The sequence below is a fragment of the Cucurbita pepo genome, chromosome 1 (genome assembly GCF_057944985.1).
Source record: "Cucurbita pepo subsp. pepo isolate OVF chromosome 1, ASM5794498v1, whole genome shotgun sequence".
Classification (NCBI taxonomy): Eukaryota; Viridiplantae; Streptophyta; class Magnoliopsida; order Cucurbitales; family Cucurbitaceae; genus Cucurbita; species Cucurbita pepo.
In genome coordinates this window covers 10,012,611-10,038,870 of record NC_141798.1, presented here as the reverse complement: position 1 = coordinate 10,038,870, position 26,260 = coordinate 10,012,611, and the positions used below count along the sequence as shown (strand labels likewise).

The 26,260-nt window shown below is 34.1% G+C and overlaps 1 protein-coding gene across 1 annotated transcript in view; it reads left to right on the top strand.

The window, feature by feature from the left end:
- MAD1 (mitotic checkpoint family protein) overlaps window positions 1-22,569 on the top strand; it is a 36,056-nt gene extending 13,487 nt beyond the window's left edge. Inside the window, exons 4-16 of the mRNA XM_023674506.2 lie at window positions 3,370-3,567; window positions 3,710-3,802; window positions 10,743-10,859; window positions 11,467-11,714; window positions 12,048-12,219; window positions 13,356-13,466; window positions 13,552-13,755; window positions 15,470-15,632; window positions 17,658-17,748; window positions 17,892-17,961; window positions 18,257-18,385; window positions 20,432-20,470; window positions 22,125-22,569. Of these exons, the coding sequence (XP_023530274.1) occupies window positions 3,370-3,567; window positions 3,710-3,802; window positions 10,743-10,859; window positions 11,467-11,714; window positions 12,048-12,219; window positions 13,356-13,466; window positions 13,552-13,755; window positions 15,470-15,632; window positions 17,658-17,748; window positions 17,892-17,961; window positions 18,257-18,385; window positions 20,432-20,470; window positions 22,125-22,214 (1,725 nt within the window). The 3' untranslated portion in view covers window positions 22,215-22,569. The remainder of the gene's footprint in view (window positions 1-3,369; window positions 3,568-3,709; window positions 3,803-10,742; window positions 10,860-11,466; window positions 11,715-12,047; window positions 12,220-13,355; window positions 13,467-13,551; window positions 13,756-15,469; window positions 15,633-17,657; window positions 17,749-17,891; window positions 17,962-18,256; window positions 18,386-20,431; window positions 20,471-22,124) is intronic.
- Window positions 22,570-26,260: the final 3,691 nt, after the last annotated feature.

The window sequence follows — 26,260 nt, the reverse complement described above, 5'->3', positions numbered from 1 at the left end:
GATAAGGTGCAACAAAACAATTCTTCACCTCTTGAATGCTTAAAGACTTAGAAGACTCGAGCAACCTTTGGGAATCACCAAAAGACGTTTCTTTAATGATTGTAGTTGCCATCTCTGGATTTTCCTTTGAAGCATTGCAAAAAATCTGGTGATTGAACTAATAAGTCACCAAAAGGTGGTGAACAATTATGTTGAGGAGACTTTTATCTTCAATTACTGAGCTAATTTGAATAGTGTCCCACAAATGCATGACCGATTTTGACTGCATGATGGTTCCCCATTCCTCATTCTCTTTATTGAACAAAGTGGACAATTCCGAGCCGCCAATTGATTGGTCATGAATGCTTCATTCAATAGGCACTGGAAAAGCATTCATTACCACATGATGGTTCCAAACAAAAAATAGTCTAACTCATGGTTCAAAAAAGGCCTCCATGTATTTTTTATTGTAAGTTTTTGTCTTTTTTAACTAAAAAACTTCTCATTGATATAATGAAACTGAATGAAAGTTCGAAGGACACAAATTCTACAAAGGAGTTAAAACTAAAGAAACAAAAAAGAAATAAGGAAACGAACATAAAGATAGTTGTCAACCATGGAAAACAATAAATTTTTTAAAGATCAATGGACTTTTACAATCCTCTTCTAAGTTGATCCAAAATAGAGATCAATGTGGTGTAGCCTAAGAGGATAGATGAGATTTTTCTCCACGAGGTCTAAACTCCAATCTTTATTATGAATCAATTTATGTGGAAATAATTTGCGAAAGATAGTAAAAAGTGGATTGATCTAGATTACCTTCATTTCTCCCTACATTAATTCTAACCCACCCAAAAAGAGAACTCGTTCTCAAGTTTAAAAAGAAAAAAGAAGACTAGGAGAAGAAACCAAATTGCCAAACAATATAAATGATGTGGAATCACTACAAGAGAAGTAAGATTCGGATTACCACATCAATAACATTTGTTTGAGATTCGAACCACTCCACAAGTAAGATTGAACCTTGAATGATTCTACATGCAACCTAAACTACATAAAATTGCAAAGAAACTTAGCCATTGTATAAAGAAAAGCACAAATGCTTCTTTTACTCTATTTTTCCTTACAAAAATAACATACATGGCTTTATATAGCCTCAAAGTAAAACCCTTGACCTTACATGAGACATTTCAAGAGTTTGTAACATTCATACTTTGTGACTATAATTAGTCACTATGTATACTTTATGACCATAATTAGCCACTATGTATACTTTAGGACTATAATTAGCCACTATGTAAATAAGCCTTAAAATACATTAAAGAAACACCATAACTCTTAATCACACTAAATTATGATCCACCCAAAATTTATAACTATGAAGCTTCATTCTTCTTCAATGTGGCATGAATTGAAATATCTTTTGATAATTTCAACAGCATTTTCTTCACATCTTCATTGAAGTATATTGTATGATTGATGTCTCTTGGTCCATATCAATATAGTTGATGAGTCAAATCTATTTGCTTCTTTTGATGATTTGAAAATTTTCTCTCAAAATACTTTTTTCCTCATTGTAAATAATTTACAAACCCTTAAAAAAAACCTACTTTTAATCACTTACCCATTTGAAACAATGTCGAGTGTGAAATTTGGAGAGATTGGTGGAAGAATCGTGTAGAACTGATACCGTATCATCAGCCGAATTTAATGAAGCAAAACCCATGTCACAAATATGGAAAAATGACATCCTAGGCTCGTTTGAAATAAAGTCAGTTGGTTGGGGTATGAGTTGGGTCATATTCAGGAAGTTTATATTGGGATGGTTCTCTAAAATTCGAGTTGAAAAACCCAAATTTGTGTCTAGAGGGGTTGACCATGTGGGCTGGACAGAAGAAAGCACACAGGTTAGGTCGAAAAATGGGTTGTGTCATCTTCAATGCACAAATGCAACTTCTCCATCATCAACGTTTCATCTTCTTCACTTCTTTGCAAATGACTATAATTAGGGATTCGATCTGCTTCTTTTTCTCCTTTGCACATGATTACACATAGGGTTTCCATCTTTGAAACTTCTTCTTTTGGGTCGAAAATGTAACACACACCTCTTTATCTTATTCATTGCATACTCACGTATTTTACATCCATGATCAGTTCAAAGAAGCTTTCCCTACAGCGTCCATTTGTCGATTCCTAGTAAACTCTGCTCTATTATTGAAGCTTGGGGTTTCAGATGCGGGCAATTCCACCTACATTGCCTCAGATAAAAGCTTAGCTGCTCCCTATTGTTATCATTTCAATGAAATTAATATCAAGGAATACTCAAGATCTTGGGCATTCCTATAAAGGGTCGGCTTGGTTGATAGAAAGTCTAGTGGAAAGGTATACGAAAGGTTAGGGGATGAATCTTCTCATTAATTAATTGACAGGTTTTTGGTTTTGAAATAATGAGATAACTTATTTGATAATTCCAAGAGTGTGGGACAATAATTGAGAAGTCTCTCCTTCAAGATCGTTCTTATTAAGATTTAAGATTTGGAACGCTAAGATTTAAGATTTGGAATGCTGAGAACGAAGACAAAAGAAAAAAAAAAAAAAAGCCTCCTTTTAGAGTTGAAACTGAAATCGAGATTCTTTCTCCTTTTTATATCAAAATCTCTTGGATACTTCAGCCAACTTGATGTTGTATCACATTTTCTGCCTTCCTTTTTGCAACTATATTGTTTCTACACAGAGGTAGTCCTCAATTTGCTCAATTAGGCGGTGAAATATTTGTTTTATTTTATAGTGATTATCTTGTTTTAGATCAAACTTTGTTGTGGGTTGGCCATTCCAGCCTTAAACTCAAAATTAGTAGTATGGCCATTTCTCTTGGAGGCTGAGCTCGTTGGTCTGTTGACCTTGTTTAATTTATATGAGCATTGCAGCTGATTCGTATGCTTGGTTGCAAAGTTGGAGGTCGATTCTTGATTTTCATCAGAAGGTTGTAGTAGCTTTTGGTTTTAAGTGTTTGGTGGCGGCCTTTTTCATAGCTTCAGTTTTTGTTGGCTAGCTTTCCAAGTCTTTCGGGTGAAGATATTGAAAAGTTCTTTGTTCCTTCCTGATTTATTTTCATGGTTAAATCCTTACGTGGATGTATTTACTGTTTTGTATTTTTTCTTGTTCTTTTCATTCCCTTTGGGAGTTTGTATCCCTTGAACATTTATTCCTTTTTATTATATTAGTGAGAAGTTATTTCTTGTTTTTTAAAAAGTTGGCCGTAATTCTGAATCCACACTTCTCAAACTGATATCAGATTCTGCATCAGAATCATCATTATGTACATGTTTATCATATTGGTCACTAAAACCGTACATGATGCTCTATTAATCTCTTGCTTTTTGAATTTAGGTAAAGTTGCAAAATGAAGCAAACCTTCGGATGAAAGCTGAGTCTTTAATTGCATTGTCAGAAGAGAAAGCTAAACTCTTAGAAGATAAATTAAACCATTTTTCTGAAAGCATAGAAAGAGAAAGGAAGCGTCTTCATGGCGAGCTTGCACAGTTAAAAGGAGAATCAAAACTTTCTGTTTCAAGGATAAATGCAGATGTAAGTTGACACTTATCAATCACATTCCCCGAAAGAATTCTTGCTGAACATATAAAATTCTCTTATAAAATGTCAATCACATTTGTTTGATCATCATGGAAGACTAAACCGTTTAACTTTGTCTTGATGATCTTTATTGTAGCTGGAAAAGATGGCTTGCAGAGCTAGTAATGCTGAGAAGGAATCTGAGCTACTAAAAGAGCAGTTGGAAGATTTGAAGAAGCAACTCAATGAGGTCTGTTGCCTTCGTGATTATTTGTGTTATGTTTTCTGAGAGAATTTTACTAGGATGTCTTATTCTCTATTTCTTATTCTACCTTATTGTAATTCAACATTTCTCTTTTTATGTCTTTTATATTGTGAGTATCCATTAAACTTGCAATGTGTATACCTTAACTGGTTTCTTTAAGTAGGTGGCTCCTATGGAGTTTGAACCCATAAAACTTCATTGTCCTTTACCCCTTTTTAGCTTGCCCTAATGGTTATTAGACCAACTTAGGGGGTTATTATAATGGTTGAAGAAAAAACCTTGATTGAAGGAATATTAATATAATCTCATTAAACGAGAGAAGTAGTTAATCTTATTTATATTATTACCTAGTAATTAGAGATTTCTTTAGATTTATCTTATCTTGTTACCTATTATCTTGAGATTTATTTAGATTACCGAGTATCAAGGGAATTTAGATTATCTATTGATTTAGATTTAGTTAGCCTTTTTCCCTCTAAAAGGGACATGTAATTCTCTAAAAAAATTAGAAAAACAGCCCTCTAATTTAGATTTGCAACATGGTATCAGAGTTTTTCTATCTTGAAAATTTTGATTAGAACCAAAACCCTAACTCAATCGTTGAAGCCTTCATTCCTGCCGATCATCGATCATGATCAAGTTTCATTTGAAGGCTGCGTCACAGTGATCAATTTTCATTCAGATTGACCAATTTCCATTCAGATTGACCAATTTCATTCCAATTGTGAAGAAAAAAAAGTTGCCTCTACTCAACTCTGCTTCTGCCTATGCTTCTGCAAGCTACCTCAAATCTACCAGCTTATTCAAACCATCACCGCAAGAATATTTAGCCTTCCATCACCTCAAGCCTTCCATCACCGCAATACTTCCGCAAGCATTTACATGTTTTTTTTTCCTTACTTCATCAAGCCCAACCGCAATATCCAATAGTCACTGCTTTGCTTCCAAATCCGGCTCTGCTTTGAAATCCCAAGCCACTCTCCCGTTTTTTTAGATCCTACTGTTTTGAAATCCTAACCCACGGTGGGTTTTCGCTTCAGTTTCCAAACCAACTATTTTCAAATCCTAAGCCCAATATTAACTTAAACTCTTCAACAAGCCCACTGCAAGCCAAATTTCTATCAGTCCATATCTAACACATTTTATCTTTTCCCCATATCTAACATAAGTACCACATATCCATATCCTCCATATCCATTTGGCCCTTTCTATATCCGCATAGATTTCCACAAGTGCTTCCACCCAATGCATACCAATGGAAGAGACTACCTATGGAAGAGTAACAAAGGTAATGGTGTATTCACGGCAAGAAACCACAACACACGAAGGAGAGTTGTTAGAAGTTGAATGGAAAGCCTCCCAACGATGAATGGAGAAACTGTGGAGACTAGTGGATTCAATTGTGAAGAGATTATGAGATTGTGGGTATTATTGGACTCCCTCAACAAAATATCGAGCTCCAAAGCCTTGACAATCTCAGGTAAGTCTTCATTCACCTTTTGTATAAATTCTTTAGAGATGAACCTGGATAATTCTTGGATTATAGACTCTAGTGCAGCTGACCACATAACTCCTCACTCCCAATATTTTAAAGCATATAAACCATGCTCGAATAATCGAAAAATTACAATGGCAAATGGAACCAGTGCCATCATTGCAGGGGTAGGCAATGTATTCATTTCTCAAGCTACCAATTAAACCATATGTTCCACCTCCATTACTAGATTCGTTGTTCTCTCAAGTACATGCCAGAAGGAAAGTCATTTCAGAATCAATACAAGTTCAAACATCCGACTCTACTCACAATGAAGATGCAACATAGGTGCCAATAGATGACAGACCTTTAGCTCTCCAGAAACCTACTAAAGAATGCACAAAATGACCCTTGTACCCCTTATCAAACTACATGTCTCTTGAAAGGCTATCCTCATTACACAAAAGTTCCATTGTGAGTCTAAATTCAATTGTTATACCTAAAATAGTTTCTGAATCCAAAAGGGGATGACAGGATGCTATGAAAGAAGAAATTTGCCCCAGTTGCAAAGATTAACACGTAAGAATATTGTTATCCTTAGCTGCAAACTTAAATTGGTAGCTCACACAGTTTGATGTCAAGAATGCACTTCTTCATGGCGATCTAGATGAGAAATCTACATGGACATTCCTCCTTGATTTGAAAACACAAGGTAAAGTATGCAAATTAAGAAAAGCCTTGTATGGACTAAAACAATCACCAAGGCCGTGGTTTGGAAGATTCACAAAGGTGATGAAAGACTTTAGGTATAAGCAAAGTTGAGGAGATCACACTCTCTTTATCAAGCACTCAGAAACAAAGGGAGTTATAGTGCTTCTAGTGTATGTAGATGACATCATAGTCACTGAAGATAATGAAGAAGAAGAAAGTGAAATCAGTAGGGGATTGATGAAAGAATTTGAGATCAAGGAACTTGAAAGGCTAAAATACTTTCTAGGTATTGAAGTAGCATACTCACCCAGGGCATTTTCATATCACATAAAAGTATGTGATGGATTTATTAATGGAAACAGGGAAAAACGGATGTAAACTTGCACCAACACCAATGGATCCACATCAGAAATTGGGTGAGTCAAAAGAAGAACCTCCAGTGAACAGAGAAATGTACTAAAGACTAGTGGGAAAACTAATATATCTAGCTCATACTCAGTAAGTGTAATTAGCCAATTCATGTATGATCCGCGGGAGCCTCACCTTCATACAACATATACAACATATAGAGTGTTACGTTATCTGAAAGGAACTTCAGAAGGAATTTTGTTCAAACAAAATAATTTCCTTGCATTGAAAGCTTACACTGATGTTGACTATGTTGGATCAATAGTAGACAAAAGATCTATTACATGGTATTGTACCTTTCTTGGAGGTAATTTCGTAACATGGAGGAGTAATAAGCAAAATGTGGTGGTTAGATCATCTGCTAAATCAGAATTTTTAGGTATTGCACAAGAGCTATGTGAACTCTTATGGTTGAAGATAATTCTTGATGACTTACAAATTAAGGGAGAAGGTCCCTGCGACAACAAATTAGTCATCAATATTGCACATAATCCTATCCAGCATGATAGGACAAAATATATTGAAATTGATCGACATTTTAGCAAGGAGAAATTAGAGGAGGGAATAGTATGCATTAGTTATGTGCCCTCTCAGCTTCAATTAGCAGATATACTAACCAAGGGACTTCATAACTCAACGTTTCATGAGTTAGTATCCAAGCTGGGAATAGATAATATCTATTTCCTCAGCTTGAGAGGGAATGTTGAAGAAAAAACCTTGATTTAAGGAATATTTGTGTAACCCCATTCAACAAGGGAAATAGTTAATTTTATCTATACTGTTACTTAGTAATTAGAGATTTATTTAGATTTATCTTGTTACCTAGTATCTAGGGATTTATTTAGATTACCTAGAATTTAGGGAATTTAGATTATCTATTGATTTAGATTTAGCTAGCCTTTCTCCCTATAAAATGGACATGTAATTCTCTAAAAAAAGTAAGAAAAGACAGCAGTCTAATAGACTTGCAACATTAATAATACTATTGCTGTTATTATTTTAGGTATGAAACATTTCATTATAAGATTAAATTACAAAAGGAGCAAGCTTTCTACTCGGAACCAGAGGAAATTATAATAACATTGTTCAAATATAGATCTTGATAGGTTCTTTGATAAAATTGAGCATGAGCGAAATTTTTGCATTGAAATTCTCTTCCTTGGCAACACCAGAAGTTGCTCCTTCAAAGAATTACTTATCTTTTAGGAAGAAAATACCCTAATTCCTCTATTATGATTTCAATGAGGGAAAATTTACATAAGCTGATTCTTTTGGGTAATGATGCAGCCAAATGCATTCTTACTCTACTCCTTAATAACAGTTTTGAGTCATTTAAGTTTCTGAATGAAACCACGACTTGACTAGCCTCTAAGAATGGTGTTCTTTCCACTTGTTTAGTGGCTCCACCGAAGGGAGGAGAGAAGAATGTTGTAACCACATATTTTCAAATTGAAAGGGATTAGGACCTCAAGATGAATGTCGAAGGATTAAAAGGATTGAAAAGTGATCCAAAGTAGGTCTCACAAGTTTTTTAATTGACGCATTCGTCAAATTTTCAATCACATTTTCTGGTACAGAGAACTAGTCAATCCGAGTGAAAACGAGATAATCTTGTTAGTCTGACCATGTGTACCTTCCATTTTGAAGAGGAATTTCAATGAGGAAGATTCAAGGAAGATGAATGTCGGGGGGTTAAAAGGATTGGAAAGTAATTCAAAGTAGGTCTCACAAGTTTTTTAATCAACGCATTTGTCAAATTTTCAATCACATTTTCTGGTACAAAGAACTAGTCAATCCGAGTGAAAACGAGATAATCTTATTAGTTTGACCATGTGTACCTTTCATTTTGAAGAGGAATTTCAACGAGGAGGATTCAAGGAAGATGTACGTCGGAGGGTTAAAAAGGATTGAAAAGTGATCCAAGTAGGTCTTACAAGTTTTTTAATCAATGCATTTGTTGAATTTCAATCACCTTTTTTGGTATAGAGAACTAGTCAATCCGAGTGAAAACGAGATATTCTTGTTAGTCTTACCATGTGTACCTTCCATTTTGGAGAGGAACTTCAACGAGGAAGATTGAAGGAAGGAGCTAAATAGTCATGTTTCTTGTTGTACGACCTACATTGGCTTTTTCAAAGGATCATCTAGTGACTTTAAAATCACCTCCAACATCCAAAAAACTGAATATAGGAAAGACAGATAACTAAATTCTTGCCAAAAAGGTGCCATTTCTTTTTAATTATAATGTTAGTATATATCTGAAAACCAAAAAATAATACCCATTAGTTGGGGAAAATATCTGACAACCAAAAAGTAATACCCACCTGTGAGGGAAATATGAATTGAGAGGGAGTATTCACCTTTGGTAACTTCTAATGCCACAAAGGATTGGTGGCTCCACATAGTAATGATTATGGCGGAAGAACCAACAACATCTAAGGCGGACCCGACATTTTGATGAGAGCTCCAAAGGGATTTGAAAGCCTATTGGCAAACACCAATTTTGATTCTTAAAAGGATAAAAACTGTTGGATTATGCTTGAGGATGAGGGATTTAACAAAAGCTTACTTCCATCATGATCCCAATCCATGAAAATTTGATTAGATAATGACCATAAAGACGATGAATTCCTACCTTCGGCCTGTTTGGAGGCAGATTTCCTATAATTTAGAGTAGTGACATGTCTGGTTAGTTCCTTGACGTATTTAGTTTGCTTTTTGATGGTTTTGGACATCTTTGTTTTTGATGGAGTGGGAAGAATACAAAAGTGCATTTTTCAAGCAAGGGGACTAGGTGGTGAAGGTAGATTGAAGATACCAAAGATTGAGGATCATTATCATGGAGAATTTATCCCAATTGGATTCGTCAAGCATCAGAGGACTAGTATACATAAAGCTCCTGTCAGTGGGGATAATTGCCAAGGAGGATGGTTTGATGGTTTGATGGTTTGATGGTTTCAGATGGGGAAGGAAGATGGGTAGGGACTGAAGGCAAAGTATCAGGGTCAGAATCTTCTTGATGGACAAGGTTGAGTTCTTGGTGTTGGTGACGATATAGGATGGTCAGGTATCTTAGTTAATGACTGTTAGGGCTTTTAGTAAGGAGGTCGGGTCGAGTAAAGAGAATGCATAATCAAGAGGTAAGAGGTCTATGAGTAAGGGTTTTATGTTAAGATTTAGGGTTGAGGGAAGAAATGAAGTGGCATTAGGTTTAGGATACAACCTCAAGCAAGTATAGGGAAAAAGTAGAAAGTGGAAGGGAAATGTCAAAATGGTGCCAAGCTTTTCTGTTGAGGTACAACTTGTGTCTACCATAGGGTTTATCAAGGTACCTATTTGCAATCATTTTTTGGTCGTTGTGTCCCTCTATTGAAGTCTCACATCGACAGGATTGGGCCAGGAACGTTGGTCATATAACTAAAGTGGTTATCAGCTACGAAAAAGGGTTGATCTTGATGAAAATATGTGTTCTGGATGAAGATGGAAATCTCGATTCAATCAAAATAAAACCAGGCCCATTTTCTGAATCTTTTAAGACGCTTCCATTATATCCATTCATGATGTTGTTTCAGACAAATTTTCAAGATATCCTCCACACGCATGACCTATGAATTTAATATTTTCCAAATCCCATATGTCAGGGGGGAAGAAACCTAATCTTAATATGGTACGGTCCTACTTGATACCTAGCCTTCCATCCCATTCTTTCTTCTCCAATAGGAACTAAAATTTTGTCGATACCTCTTCTTTTCTTTTTTAACTTGTTGATTTATGCTAACCTACCTTTACGGTTAGTAGACTTCTCAAACAATATGGTTTGCTCATCATTACAAAATTTAGATTTTCGGTTCTGGGAGGTTATGAGGCGAGTTGAGGAAGTTATACATAGCCATTTTAGACAAGGCAAGAGTATAGAAATGAAGGGAGCTTTGTCTCTAGTGGTTTATGAAATTTTGACTCGAGAGCCCCTATATCTATTTGTCGGTTCTGATGGAGAACTTTTGCTTAATAGTTGTCATGGGAGACTGGAAGTGCTTATCTACGGTGGTGGTTGTAGAGGTAGCCATGGAGAAGATATTTTTCTGGAGAGAGTGGAGTCATGTTTCCAAATTAATTTTTTTTTTTTTATAAGAGTCATGTTTCCAAATTAAATAATTCCAAAGTTAAATCTTTTCATATTTTGCAGTATTATTTTGTACTTTATTTTTTCATTGTTTCACTTGTTAATATTTCATTATTTCTTATTTGATAAGTTTCTTTTTGTTCATCATCTTCTAATAGTATTATGACTGAAATGTTTTTATATTTCGTGGTGGTATTGTTACTTTCCAGTGTTTATGCCAGAAGAGTGAACTAGAGAAGAAATTAGCATCTTTCACAGTCAATGAAGGTACAAGCAAGGAAAGCAATATTTTGATTAAGCATCTGCAAGAAGAGCTTAGGAACTATGTATGGTTTTCTTCTTCTTTGATTTAATCTTAATGTTTACTATAGCTAGTTTCTCTCTTTCCTATAAAATTGAAGAACTTGTATGTGAAGATATTATTTATCGTGACAGACAAATTTGGAATCTTGATTTTTGTGGGACATTTGCTTATAATTAGTTGATTAACATTCTTAAATTAAGTTTGCTCCTTGTAATTAATTTGCATGCAAATGTACATAAAAGTTGAACTTTTTGCTCTAGAATGGCTAATGCTAATGATTTTGCAGTTAAAGCTATATTTTTTCCCACAATTTTTTGAACAAATTAGATCTAGTAGTTCTTGCTAAATGAAAATTCTCCGAAGGTTGTCTTTAATTTTAACATTATATATTAGTTTAAATTGGAGATATACTACATCAAGTAATTTGATGAAGTAAAATAACTAGAATAGATAATTTCTAAATTATGCAACAGATGATAACTAACCATAAGAGTTTATCTTCAATGACTATCTACATTAGTTTTGTTTTTTTTTTTTTAAAAAAAAAACATGTATGCAATATCCATGTTACTTTTCAACTACAATACATATATTATATATATATATTTTGTTTTTGGATGTCTTCCTAGGAATCTGAAGTGAGAGAAGCTAGGAAGTTGAAATCATCTCTCGGAGATATTGGATTATTGAAGGAGAAGCTATTAGAAGAAAAAGCCAGAAAGGAGAGAGCAGAATCAGAGTTGTCTAAATTGCAAGACATTCAATTAAGTGTAAAGAATCTAGAGGACGAATTGACACGCAGGGAATTGTTAATTAAGGACATCCCTGGCATTACAACTTATGAAGATATACCAAATAAGATTTCTTCCCTCCAAAAGTAAGTGAGTTTATTTTTAATTATTGTCAACCATCTCCATCTTCTATTGCTTCCCTCAGTTCCAATTGTGCTTAATGTATTGCTTAATTTGTGATGAAAAGGAAGCTATATTTTATTTTGTAAATAATATATTGTCTTCGAAGAAAGACCAATCGCAAATAAGGGAAGAAAAAACAAAATTAAACCTCTCTTGCTTACTATAGCTATTATGAGAGTAAATATGGATCGGTAAATTCAGTAGAAGGGGGCTCTCTTTATTTTTTTTTTCCCTTTGTAATCTTTTCCTTTTCTCAATAATTTTAATAGCTTCGTTTGTACCAATATCTAAACCAGGGAGGTAATTGATAACTCAATAAAGATGGGTGAGGTGAATGCTCGCTTGAAACAATTGGAAGTAGCACTGGATGCTGCTCAAACTGATAAACAGAAGGCCGAAAGTGAGGCTACACTTGCAAAGGAAAAGATTGAAGCATTAAAGTTGGAAACTCAGCAGAATGAATTGCTTGTAAGATTTTGTCCACTTTTTTTTCAAGATAACTTGTTAGTTTTCATTTGTGAAATGAGAAATAACCAAAAAAAAAAAAAAAAAAAAAAAAAAAAAAAAAAAAATCCATCATAAAATTGTGTTTCTGTAGGTTTTTGCTTCTGAATACCAATTTGATACTAAATTAAATTCTTCAAGAGTCTGTTACCTCCTGAAATATTACTATCACAGTTTTTGTGCTTATGTCTTCTTTATCTTTTTTTTCAACGTTTACTAGTACGCCTCCCACTTGTTAACAATTGTAGTAGAAGAAAAGTCAGTCGCCATCTCTTTTGTTATTAAAGGCTATGAAGATGCGTAAAAATTAACTATATTCTGAATGTTGATTATCACTTTATTTGTCTCAACAGGTGCACCTATTTCTTTCTATATGCTTGATATATATATATATATATATATATATATATATATTTCTTTCCTATTGTGTTTTGTTTTTCATTAACGTTTTCAATGTTTGATTAGATGAATTCACCATTAATTGTTTTGATTTTAGTTGGTAGGAAGTATAGTTCAGTAGAATTCACTTGTAATTAGAAACTATCGTTTATGAAAAAGTAGACGTTGTAGCATGACATAAAACCTCATTTGAATTAGTCACCATTCTGTTTGATGTTTCTATGAAATTCCAATTTTTTTTTGGTTTCTTTATACTTGGTGTAGATTCGCGTTATGTTTTGTATATGTTTTATCGGCATGTGAATATCAGTGTTAATTAAGACCTAATCAAGGTTTTTCACTTTTATCTTGTATCATGTCTATCTGCCTTCTCAGAAAATTCAGACCTCTTTGAGAATCTCTGTTCCTCTTTCTTTCTTTCTTTTTAATTTTTTTTATTTTTATTCTTAAACGATTAGATTTTTACTGTTAGCCTACTATAATCCTTCCACGTATCTTTCGTTTGGGAACTTATGGTTACCCTACTGTTAGTATGTGCATATAGTTTCAGTAGTATTTACCATATAACTAATATCAAAGATTCTGGTTCACCTAAGAGGTTAAGCTGTGTGTGTGTGTGGATAGAAAACAATAAGTATATTAAAATAGGAAGAAACAAATATTGATTATATTTTTTAAAATAAATATTCTTTTTATTTCAGCTCTCCGTGGCTACTGAAGAAAGGGATAAATTGAAAAGTCTGGTAAATGAGTTGAAGAGTCTGAAAAATGGTGATGCAGACGCTAAGGCAACAAGTGAAACTATTTCTCAGGTTTCCACATTATCATTGTTTCACAAGCTAACTTCATGCTAGTCTTCTGAAGGTCTTTGTGTTTGTGTTCTGTTCGATCTTACAGGAACTAGACTCAGCCCTTGCAAAGAAAGATTGGTATATTAAAGAATTAGAAAGTAACTTGCATGAGCAGAAACAGGTTAATGGCCGTCAACATGATGAGCTAAGGTTGTTGAATGAGAGATTAAATAACGAAGCAAAAAGAATAAAGTCGTTGGAGAGGGATTCTGATCGGCTCCGTTCTGAAATTTCTCTGTTGGAGTCGAAGGTATGTAACAAAGTTATTGTAAGGATTGCAAATCATAATATCTTAAATATTTAAAAACTGTTCTAGACTCCATACGTATTCAAGTTGTGACTCTTGTGATGGAAGATAATTTGAGTAAAACATATGTATTTGAGGTAGTTTTATTACCACGTTCCATTCTGTTAGTTGTATTAGTTTGTAGGTTTATTTACATATTGTTATTTATGCTTCCTATAAGTTGAAGTTTCAAAATTAATTTGTTAATAAATTTTCTTGACTCTCCACTGTCTTCAATACCATTATCCTTTCTAAAACTACCTTCGGTTTGCAGATGACTCTGACCATAGGTAGAAATACAAATACGAATGAATCTTTTACCTTCGGTTCTACAAAGTTTGATTGCCCTATTGCATTTGTAGGAGTTAGTATCATATTATATTGCCTTTTTTTTTTTTTTTTTTTTTTTGGTATTTTCTATCGTTGTTTTTTCTTTCTTTTTCACTTCCTTTAGGAGTTTGTTTCCCTTGAACATTTTTTTCATTTCCATTTTAAATGAGAAGTTGTTTCTTGTTAAAAAAAACATCAAGTTGGTGGGAAGACCAATCTAAATTGGCTGCAATAAACTAAAGCACTCTAATAGAGCTAATTTTAGCCGTAAGTAAAAACATTTCTTGATGATCAATCCCATGAATATGAGTAAAACCTCTAGCAACTAACTTTGTAGTTTTCAACACTACCTTCAACCTTGCATTCTTAACATCAAGTTGGTGGAGAGGTCAATATAAATTGACAACAACCTTGGATTCATAACTTTATATGTTGAACTATTGATATAACTAAATTTACTATAACCTATCAGCTTAAGTTGTTGAATTGGCTGCAACAAACAAAAGCACTCTAATAGAGCTAATTTTAGCCGTAAGCAAAAACATTTCTTGATAATCAATCCCATGAATATGAGTAAAACCTCTAGCAACTAACTTTGTATTTTTCAACACTACCTTCAACCTGGCATTCTTAACATCAAGTTGCTGGAGAGGTCAATATAAACTGACAACAACCTTGCATTCATAACTTTATATGTTTAACTATTGATATAACTAAATTTACTATAACCTATCAGCTTAAGCTGTTGAATTGAGTCGTGATTTAACAAGGTATTAAAACAAGAGGTCTTGTGTGCGAACTCCTGTTATGTCATTGCACCTTTTTCAAATTTTCAAGCAGGGGGAGTGTTAAAATATTGATATAATTAACTTTACCATAATCTATCAGCTTAATTAGGTTGAATGGTAGATTTAATGGTATAAAGTCTAAGAACAATGGTATTAACCATTAAAAATTTGGCTTTCAATTTGATGTGGAGTTGCTTTCTTGATTTAAGAAAACAAAAAATTGATGTAGCGAATTTTGAGTTTGATTGTAAAAAATCTATAGCTTGAGGGTTTGATTGGAACAATAGTTCAGGGATTAGGGATAATAGCTTAGGGATGGTGGTTTGTGCATTTTGTAATTAAATTTAATTACAATTATTTGGTAAGTTTAGGGGCCTGATTGATTAAACTTTCAGTTTGAGGTGTGATTTAACTACTTATATAGGTTGGGTGGTTTTTTCTATTTTCTAAATGTTTTTCAGTTTCATGGTGCTCGTCTCATGAGCCAAACTTAATTGAATAGCACGGAGCTTGTTGACCCAGTAACTGATTAGAAATTGATGTGTTCTTTCTTCTTCCAGTTAGGACATGGTGATTTTTCCTCAACAAATACAAAGGTTCTACGAATGGTGAATACCCTCGCTGTTGATAATGAGGCAAAACAGACTATAGAGGCCTTAAAATCTGAATTGCAGAAGACGAAGGAGAAGTTACAAGCTGTTGAAGAATTAAAGACTCCTTCAGGTATGAGATACTATCTACGATTTGGTGATATAGCTTCGGTTGACCCTTCAAGTCTGAGTAATTGACTTCATGGTGAATTATCATTCAGAAACTTTTCAAATTTAATGGATTTAAGGAGGATAAAAAAGGCAATGGAAGATGAAGAATTTATTTTGTCGTATGAAGATAAGTTGAATGAAGTAGTTGTTAGCTCTAAGGCACCATTAGTGCATGATCCACTTCTTAATTTGAAAGATTAGGATGCCTTAAAAACCAATAAATTTCATTGATCATGACGGATTACTGTTGTCCGTCCTAATGTGGTTAATCCTCTCTCTTCTATTGGTGATATTTTTCCACAAGAAGAAGCTAAACATTCAAAAGGGATTCTTCAGAATTTTTCATCTCCTAAAAAATCTTAGCAGTGGCGGCAGAAGTGGTGACTGTAACAATGACAACAACAACGACAACATCTAATGAAGGTAGTGGTGAAGGTGGCTAGTATTTTAAGGTGAGTGATGACGACACTAAGGCAGATCCGTGAGGCGACAACAATGGCATACGAGGGTTTTGAGATTGAGATGAACGATGGTGAATGGGATGACCGAGACTGAGAGTTTCGGCTTTGTCTGTTGGATCAGTGACTGTCTTAGGAAGAAGGTTAGTCTGACGACGAAGCTAGGGCTTAAAGAAATTCAAGGCCTTGATAACATGAAGAAGTTATGTATGGGAGAGAAGTTTTTCTTATTCATCGAGGGGTGAGGAAACCTCAAATTTATACAACTCAATCAACAAGCTGGAATTAAGTATAATGGTTTTGCGACCAGAGAAGATGCGAGGATAAATACTTGGTTGTGCCAAGGAAACACAAGAATTATTAAATGATAAATTGGCTGGTAATAATTTTAAGTTTGATGAATATGCTCGAAATGGTAGCAAGTAACGAGTAATGGAAATAATAAAATACATGTCAACTATGAGATTTTATAACAAATCAGATTAAACCAAACCAACTTACAAAACACAGAATTAGATAAACCAGAATGTGAATCGAACCAAATCTAAACCAAACCCAACTAGACCTAACCTAGAACCAAATTGGACCCGGACCTGATCTTGATATTAGGTTATAGTGAAAACCCTTGAACAACTTGAAATCAAAAAAAAAAAAAAAAAAAAAAAAAAAAAAAAAAAAGCAGCAAATGCCAACAAACAGGCGCTACAAACAGACATAGCTGTGACAAACATGCCATGATTAGAGGTAGGTGCGTTGTTCTGATGACGATCAATGGCATGCTCGAATAAACACTCAATGTTGAATGATAGGGGCGTGCGATCTATTTCAACCCAGAGTTGAATGTCATAGAGACTGACGGAGACGGTAGGGAACAAAGTGGAACACAAGCGAAGTCAACAAACATAGATTGCAAAGTTGACAGATGAAATGGACTGAAGGTTTAAGTCAACTAACGAACAAGAATAGAGACTTCAATAACTAATACGCTGGAGATATTGTGTGCTATACAAGACAATAGCTAGAGTTCCAATCAGTATCAGTCTGCGGCTGCTAGGTGAGGTAGCTAGGTTTGGTGTTGAAAGAAAAAACTAGAGTTCTTATTTCCTAGCTCTGATACCACTTTGAATGGAATAAAATACTTTGTATTTCACTAATTCAAGTGTAAGATACATAACTTTGTTATATAGGGGAAAAGTTGGATACATAGAAGAAAAGAATCAGAACAAGAGAGAAATAAAATCATTAGTGATTTTACAGCTAATTAACATATATGCGGCCAACAATAGGTACACATGGAAGCCATGAACTAAGAATAGTAAAATTACAATAAAGAAAAAAAAAAAACTAATAAGCTCCTTTATTCACACCTATACTATAATAGGTGATGGCATTTATAATCCCCCTTTTGAGTAGATGGGTATCCAACAAAAATACATTTGTGATTGTTTAACTAGCCTTGTTCCATCCTTTCAAAGTATGGAAAAAATATTTTCTTAATGATTGATATTAAACGCATGTTAACCATTCAGGTGATGCCGGGAAGCTCGTGGATTCGTACATATCAGGAAAAATAATGCAGCTGAAGGAACAGATTGCAACACTTGAAAAGCGTGAAGAGAGGTCAGTGCTTGATGGATGCAACATCCAGTAGTTGCAGGGTTTGGTGAATTGTTTTCTTATTTCTTCCATTAATGGAGCATTGTCTGATACGTTTTCTTATTTCTTCAATTAATGGAGCATTATCTGATACTACTACTATACAGGTATAAGACTGTTTTTGCGGATAGAATTTCAGTGTTCAGAAGGGCTTGCTGCGAACTTTTTGGCTACAAGGTATTTGCTCTAAAAAACTATTTTCATCTTCATGCTTGATTGCTTCTATATAAGTTCAAATCGTAATGAACAATCTCCGAAGTGACTATAGCCCCACTAGCATAAAGTGTATACTTTTGACTAAAAGGTCCCACCTCATGTTGAAATGAAAAGATAATTGCAATGGACAATCTTCAAATAAGTTTATTAGGACTTGTACAACTGAGGTACCTAGTGTGTGTACAATTGATGTTTGACTATAATGTGTTTGTACCTTACTGTCATCTTCTACTCAAATTGTTCGTAATTTTTTCAGATTGTGATGGATGAACACCAGCGAACCGATGGCATTCCAGTTACACGGTTTACCCTCCAATCAATATATGCACAAAGTGACGATGAGAAACTGCAATTTGAGTATGAATCTGGGAATACAAACATTTTGGTATGATAATCGTTGAATGAATAACCTTGATTTAAAGAATATTGGTGAAATTTTTAGCCTTAAATTGAGATATATTTGTGTAATCTTATTAAATAAGAGAAGTAGTATCTAGGGATTTATTTAGATTTATTGTACTTAGTATCTAAGGATTTATTTAGATTTAGTGTATCTAGTATCTAGGGATTTAGTTAGCTTCTTGTATTATAAAAGGGGCATGTACCTCCTTGAAATTATAATAAGTGTAGCAAGATAATTTAGATTTGCAACATAGTATCAGAGCTTTTTTTTCTATTCTGAAAGTCTGATTAAAACCAAACACTAACCCAAACAGTGAAGCCTTCGGAGCTATCAATCATCCATTGTGATCAAGTTTCATTTGGAGCCTCTATAGTTGTCATCACCCTAACCAAGTTTCACTCGGTCTACTTATTTGGAGTTCCACATAGCAAGAAGTAAATAAATAAAAAAAAAAGAAGGAAGTTTGCCACTGCCGCTCAAATCAAAAGAAGAATCCAGTAAGCCCACAATTCCTCTGTTGCATCCTTGTCGCAAATCAGAAGCCACCTCCCAGCAAATTTTCAAACCCTTGATACCAGTAGTCAAGTAGTCAATGTCACGTTGATCTTATACTTGATCCGAGAGCAATACCAGTAGTCAAGGATACCACAACCCTACAACTAGGAAATCTTATACTTCAATTGATGTGACATTCACCAAGCCTAAACCGTTATTCTCCAAAACCTCTCTTTAGGGGGAGAACATATAAATTGAAGAGAGTCCTTAATATTGGTCCCTTAAATACACTAAATGACCAGCCCACAGAACCAGCTATTGAGGTCATACCTGCTACCGATTTTACTTATGAGCCCACTCATACTACCATAGAGATACCAACTAAACCATACATACCACCTCCACTATTAGATCCGTTGTTATCTCAAGTATATGCTAGAAGAAAGGTCAGTTCAGAATCAATACAAGTTCAAACATATGACTCCACTGCAAATGAAGATGCAACACAGGTACTAATAGATGATAGACCCATAACTCTTTGAAAACCCACTAAAGAACATACAAAACGACTGTTATACCCTATATCAAACTATATCTCTCTTGAAGGACTATCCCCTTCACACAAAAGTTTTATTGTGAGTTAGTTTGGGAAGTCGTGGATAAGTAAAAAGGAAAAAAATATAGTTGGGTGTAGGTGACATTTTACAGTAAAGTATAAGGCTTATGAGACATTTGAAAGATATAAGACAAGATTAGTAGTTAAGGGATAAACTCAAACTTACAGTATAAATTATCGGGAAACATTTGCCCTAATAGATTATCGGGAAACATTTGGAAACATTTGCCCTAATTAATATTAATGCTCCTTATTTTTATCGAAAAACTAGAGAAGGGAATAGTATGCATTAGTTATGTGCCTTCACAGCTCAATGTTTCATGAGTTAGTATCTAAGCTGGAAATGGATGATATCTATTCCCCCACCATTTGAGTGGGAGTTTTCAAGGAATGACATTGATTTAAGGAATATTTGTGTAATTTCTAGCCATCTAGGGATTTATTTAACCTTTTGTGTTCTAAAAAAGGCATGCACCTCTCTGAAATTAGAATAGTAAGATAATTTAAACTTGCAACAAATTTTCTTCCATCGTATCTATGCAAATCCATTCCTTTTTTAAATTGCATTGTTCTGTGCAATGAATCGAAGAGGCCATAAGATTGTGGAGTGTGTATTTTTTATGATAGATTTTTCCTGGAATTATCCCAAGTTAATTTTTAACAAAAGAAGTTACAATGTTCACTTTATTTTTTAGTCTCTGTTTGTGCATGAATAAATTTTATTTAATTAATAATTACTTAATTAATTTTAATTGAACAAATATATTTATATTTATATCTATATGGATATATAGATATATATATATATATATACTCTTTTTTTTTTTTTTTTTTTTAAGTAAAGTTTTCACTCAAGATTGTAGTTTAAGAAAATATTTCTAAAGACGTCTAAGCATTTATTCTTATTCTTGTAACAGGCAAATAATTATACCTCTCAACCTGAGTTATCTCGTCAGGTATGCAAATTAGTTTTACCTTGTTTATTTTCTTTTCTTATGCCTGACACTGGCTGGGGCCATGTAGAATTTTTTTCTGAATCAAACGGTTGGTTCATGAATTGCATTAATTAATTCCTTCCTCACATGATTGAAGGTTCTATTATCATCTATTGATTTGAGAGGTTATGGAAAACACGATTAGCTGACTCTGAATTAGTATATAGCACTACTCAAATTAAGATTAGAAGGGTAAAATATATTTTTGATCCTTGGAATTTAGACTTAGTTTCCAATTTGAAGTAATCCCAAAAAAGAAGAGCAAGCTTGGATTAGACCAGGCTCCATTGAAGCTAGAGAAGTGAACGGATAAATTACTATTTGAGGAGGGCTATATAGTCCGAGGAAAATTGTTATGAGGGTGACCAAAGTCCCACATTTGGCTATAAGAAAGAGGAAGATGATGGGTATATAAGTGAGAACAACCATCTCCATTGGTTTGTGCCTTTTTGGGTGATTCTAAAAATAAGATCATGAAAACTTGATTCTAAAAATAAGATCATGAAAACTTATTGTCCAAGGTGGACAATATCATATTATTATCATATTATTGCAGAGACATGAGTAGTTCACTTGTCCCTAACAAGTGGTATTAGAGAAAGTAGTTCTATGTTCGAACTCCTAGAATGTTTCCTTCCAATTAATGTTGATTTCCACTTGCTGGGTCTTCTTCAAATTCAAATTTTCAAACCCCTAAGTGGAAGGAAGTTTTGAAGTATTGATATAATTAAATTTATCCTAATCCATCAACTTAAGTTTTTTAGTTGATTGGTGATTTAGCATGTAATAGTTTGGACACTCGGGCTATCGGGATGGATATGATTATCCAAAAGTTGATTTATTTTCTGACATTATTGCTTAACAAGTCAAGAATAACTATGTTGGTTACTAACCTGAAAATTAAGGGCAGGCTGAACTAGTGAGCAAAGAACCTGTTAAATGGTATACCCAAATGGGCAAATGCAACCCAAGTTACAAACAGCGAATAGATGTAAAACCAGCCCCCAAAAAAAAAGTGGTTACGTGCCTTGTGTGTTCAAATGATCTGGTGGCAAACCAAGGCTGTGAACTTCGGCGTTGGGCAAATCGAATAGGGACATGTATTGAACAGTTGAAGGAATGTTGTAACCAGAGTCACAAATAGCGGAGACCAGTTGCAATCAAACAGCAGTGGCGACTAGGTTTAGGGTTTATTTTGACTCTAACACCGTCTAAAATATCAAGAGAAATATAACTTTGTCTTACTCATATGAGAAAAAAAGGTTTCTAAGTAGAAAAAACACCTATTGCAGTTGAGGAAATACCCTTACAAGTAATCACAAATTACTACTAATATGATACAGTTAATACAATGAACTTCCTATTTAATTAAAAAAGGAAATAAAATAACTGACACAATGTAATCCAAGATAGCCAAAACCGCTTACTTTTTGGATTTTCTTCGGAATGTTTCATTTGCATCTCGTTACATGTTAAGATGGACAGGCTCCGCTAACTATCATTTTATAAAGTATCCATGTAATCTTGGTATTTATTTCTGGTGTGATTGCTTTTCCGGAAGATTTGTATTTACAGATAGTACAAGCAGTGACTGTTAGATAATTAACTTTTGCAGGTTGAGATATTCATCCGGAAGATGAATTCAATACCAGCTTTTACTGCAAACTTAACTGTGGAGTCCTTCAACAGGCGAACGCTTTCATAATGACGTATTCCACATTTTCAGAGAGCTAATAACCATTTTGTGAATCTTTGTGTTCTACGCATGTTACTCATGGGTCAGTTTAGATGTGAGTGATTTTGTCTCTCTCTCTAGATCTGTTCTTGAGTAGACGCTTTCATATGTCTCGCAAACTCGTATGTTCCTCCCAGTGGTAAAAGAAGGTTCAGCCATTTTCTGATAAAATTTGCAGATTCATTTAGCTGAGAAGTGTTGCGAGTGAATGTTTGTTGTGCTGTCTGTCTGTTTTCTTCATTCTATTGAAAACAGGGTATATGTTAAAATGTACCGCTACACACTTGCATTTATACGATCGTACATTAGTGTGTGGTGTTCACAAGTGTTACGTTGCAATGACCTCTTTCACAAGGCTTGATGTCTAACTTCTAAGCAAGACTTAATCTCTCGAGCATTTCTTAGTAGTTTGTTCAACTTCTTCCCATAAACATCAGGCTTGGATGGATTAGTTCTATGGAATTTCAGTTAAAATTTGCACTTTATTGTTGTGAAGTAGAACTAAATAGATTTCAAATGTGCATTTAGTTCAGAGATGATTAAAAGCTGAACTCATTCGATTTGGGTATGGGTTAAAATTGATTTTGGGTAAGAAATGTAAAGGAGCTTGAGGTAGAAGTGAATCTTCATTTATTTAGAAATTTATAAAATTTATGAGTATATATTGGATACACCTAACTAGATTGAGTTGGATGCCATATGTCAAGGCAGAAGAAGCTTTCGAGTCACTATTTCAATCTTTTTAGATTGTGAATGCCACAACTTTACTCAGAGAAGCCAAGAAATCCAAGCCATGATCTTAAAAATATCTTGTTCTACCAAGTGTCATAATAATGTTTTTTCGAGATGCTTGTAAGCGATTGTGCGGTACTCACTCTCACTGTTGAGTGAGTTAGCCAACTCAAATTTGTGTCTCTTTCGATCGGACAATGTATACTTAAGCTTTTGACTCCTGAGAAAGTTTTAGAAAATCGGGCAGAGAGATTTTAGAAAGAGAGTTTGAAAGTAAAGTTGAAAGCAATGTTATAAGCTAGCAAACAAGGCAACATAATGGCTTAGATAGCATATAACTCTGATCAGGAAGAATTGATGACTAGTCACATCCTCTTATAGTACATTCTGAGTCATTTCAAGTTTACCAAGCATAAACATAATTTTGTCGGAACGTCGTACTCCTACAAAATATAATAAGAAACATCATGAAAGTAGTAAGTAGTACATGCATTTGTCCCCATTTTGGACAAATATAACGGTGAATAGACGTGATCACTCCTCGAAAGTGCTAGCATAATTCACTCGAGAAGCTATGAGGACAATATAATTGCAGTCGTAATGAAGGAGAGTTGTCCATTTTTTGTTTTCTATTCAATCCAATTTGTTTGATTCTCATTCTACAATTCTGTTCTGTTACAATTTCCCCATTAGTTAAAATATTCTAGTGTCATTTATATATTTGCTTTATTTCAAGACAAAATATTTACTTTCGTTATTGAAAACTTCAATGGAAGGGAAGTAGGTTGCAGATGTATTCAAAAATGTTGGATTTGCAAAAATTAGAAATCTTGTTAGGATCCTTGTAAAGTTTCACAAGTAAAGCAAACCTAAAGAATTATTCCAACCAAGAGCTAGTTAGAAAGATCAATAACACTTCGATCGAATTCGGAATCTATAATGGTTACTCTCAAATATTAAGACGATTCACTCCAAAATTAGTTTGATCAAGACTAATCAAATGAATCGGTTTAACATCAAACCTAAAGCAAGGTTTGAAAAAAAATAACACCGTTTTAAGAAAACACAAGGTTTTTGTATTCAATAATGATTTTCAAACTTAAAATTATATGTCTTCAAATAGGCCAAAAAGATAATCCAACTATAATTGTAGTTTAACTCCCCAACTACCCAGCTATTAAATGAAAACGGAATAAAATAAGAACATGACATAAATAGTCTTAAATGTCAACTACAAAAAGTATTCAAATCTCCTTCCAATGTCAAATGGTACTCATTGTCACTCCATTCTTTTCTTGATTTGATATACTAATATTACAAATATTTTTGGGCTCAAATGTCTCTTGAATCTTCCTTATCCTATTCCTTGTAATCGGTCCTTCGAGTACATGCAAAAGATCAGTAGTTGGATTCATATTATCCCGTCTTCTTTAAAATGACTTATTCTCAAATCAAAGTCTTCATTCCCTACATCAAATGAAGTCAAATCAGCGAAAAAGTAGAACTTACATTGTACTTACCTCTGAGATCTAGCTTGTATGCATTGTCCTTGATCCACTCTAGTACTTGAAAATGATCCTCTCTTCTTGGTTGAAGTTTAGACTTTCTCTGATTTGGAAACCTTTTCTTTCATAGATGAACCCAAACTAAATTCATACACAATCTCAAAAGGTGAACAATGAGAGTGGTGCTATGTATCGCTCTATTGGATGAAAATTCCACACATGGTAGAGTCTCTTTCCAAGACTTAAGATTTTTAGAAATTAGTGACCTAAGTAAGGCTCCTAATGTTTTATTAACGACCTCAGTTTGTCCATCGGTCTGGGGTGACAAGTTATAGAAAATAGAAGCTTAGTTCCTAACTTTCTCCGCACAAAACTGTCCAAAATGGCTTAAAAATTCTACGTCCCTATCACTAACAATGGTTTTGGGAATACCATGCAATCTAACCACTTCCCTAAAGAATAGATTAGGTATGTTGGCAGCATCATCTGGTTTGTTACATGGAATGAAATGTGTCGTCTTATTAAACCTATTTACTCCAAACTTTTCAAAAAGTATCGGGAACGATCTAGATGTTAAAGGAACTTAGGTTTTTCGATTAAAAAGTTATTATCAAAAAGTTGTAGTCATATTTACTCCAAATGTCGATTGTTCTTTCAATTTTTGGTATTAGAAAAATGTTCTTAATCAAAGAAAAAATTAGCTTCATAATTTAAAATTTTATTGGATGAAAATAGGATAAAAAATCGATAAAAAAAAAACGCAAACCAGGAAAGGAATTAGCAAACTACTAAGGAAAACAACTTGAATTAGGTCGTATCTGAACCTAGCCCTATTCGGAAAATCCAACCCAAAATCGATCGACCCAATCCCTTTTCTACCGCGACCCAATGCACTCCTCCAACCGAGGGTCTAAACACTCAAAGCTCAATACTCATAACTAGGCTAAACCCATGCACGACCCATAACCCAAACACAATACTGCTCAAACTGATTCAAGAACTCGTACCAACTTCGCCAAATTAAAATGTTATAAACTAAGTTAGGGGCTTAATCGAGGATGTTAGGTGGAGAGGATCGATTAATAAGTTCTAATCTGATGTCATGAACTCATATAGGTTAACTTGAATTTTAAAAAAACAAGTTTGGATTAGCTTCAAAGATTAAATAGTGACTTCAGCTTAAGCTACCCACGTAAATTGTTTCAGTACTAGTTTGGTTAGATGAATTGTTTAAAGTACGAATCGTTAGTGTCCTGTGTCCTTTGCACATGCCGTATCTTGTGATTGATATGTTTGCTTATTAGGTTATGATGTGTTGTTATTATGAGGTATGTCATGCTATGGAGTATCATGTTAACACGATACGCCATTGAGAAATGTGATATGTTATGAAAGTATGATACCGTATTGTACACTACCTTATGAAATTACATGAAAGGATTATGCTATGTAGGAAATGAATGAAGATACATATTGCATCAAAGACACATGTCATGATTTTAAACGAGGGGGACTTTATGCATATTGTATATTCACATGCATCAGAATACTTTCCTATTATGATTAGTACGGATACGTACACTACGTTGATACGATACGGTGTTATGTACATCATAATACTATGCATGCTCCCTTCCCTCTGCAGTATACGAACTTGCATGGGTCCATGTGTGCGCATGTGAATCATGTGTAGAGAAGTACTATACATCCAACTCTACTTGAATGTGTAATATTTTTTTATAATAACCACTTAATTAATTCTAACTTTTCAAAGGTTAA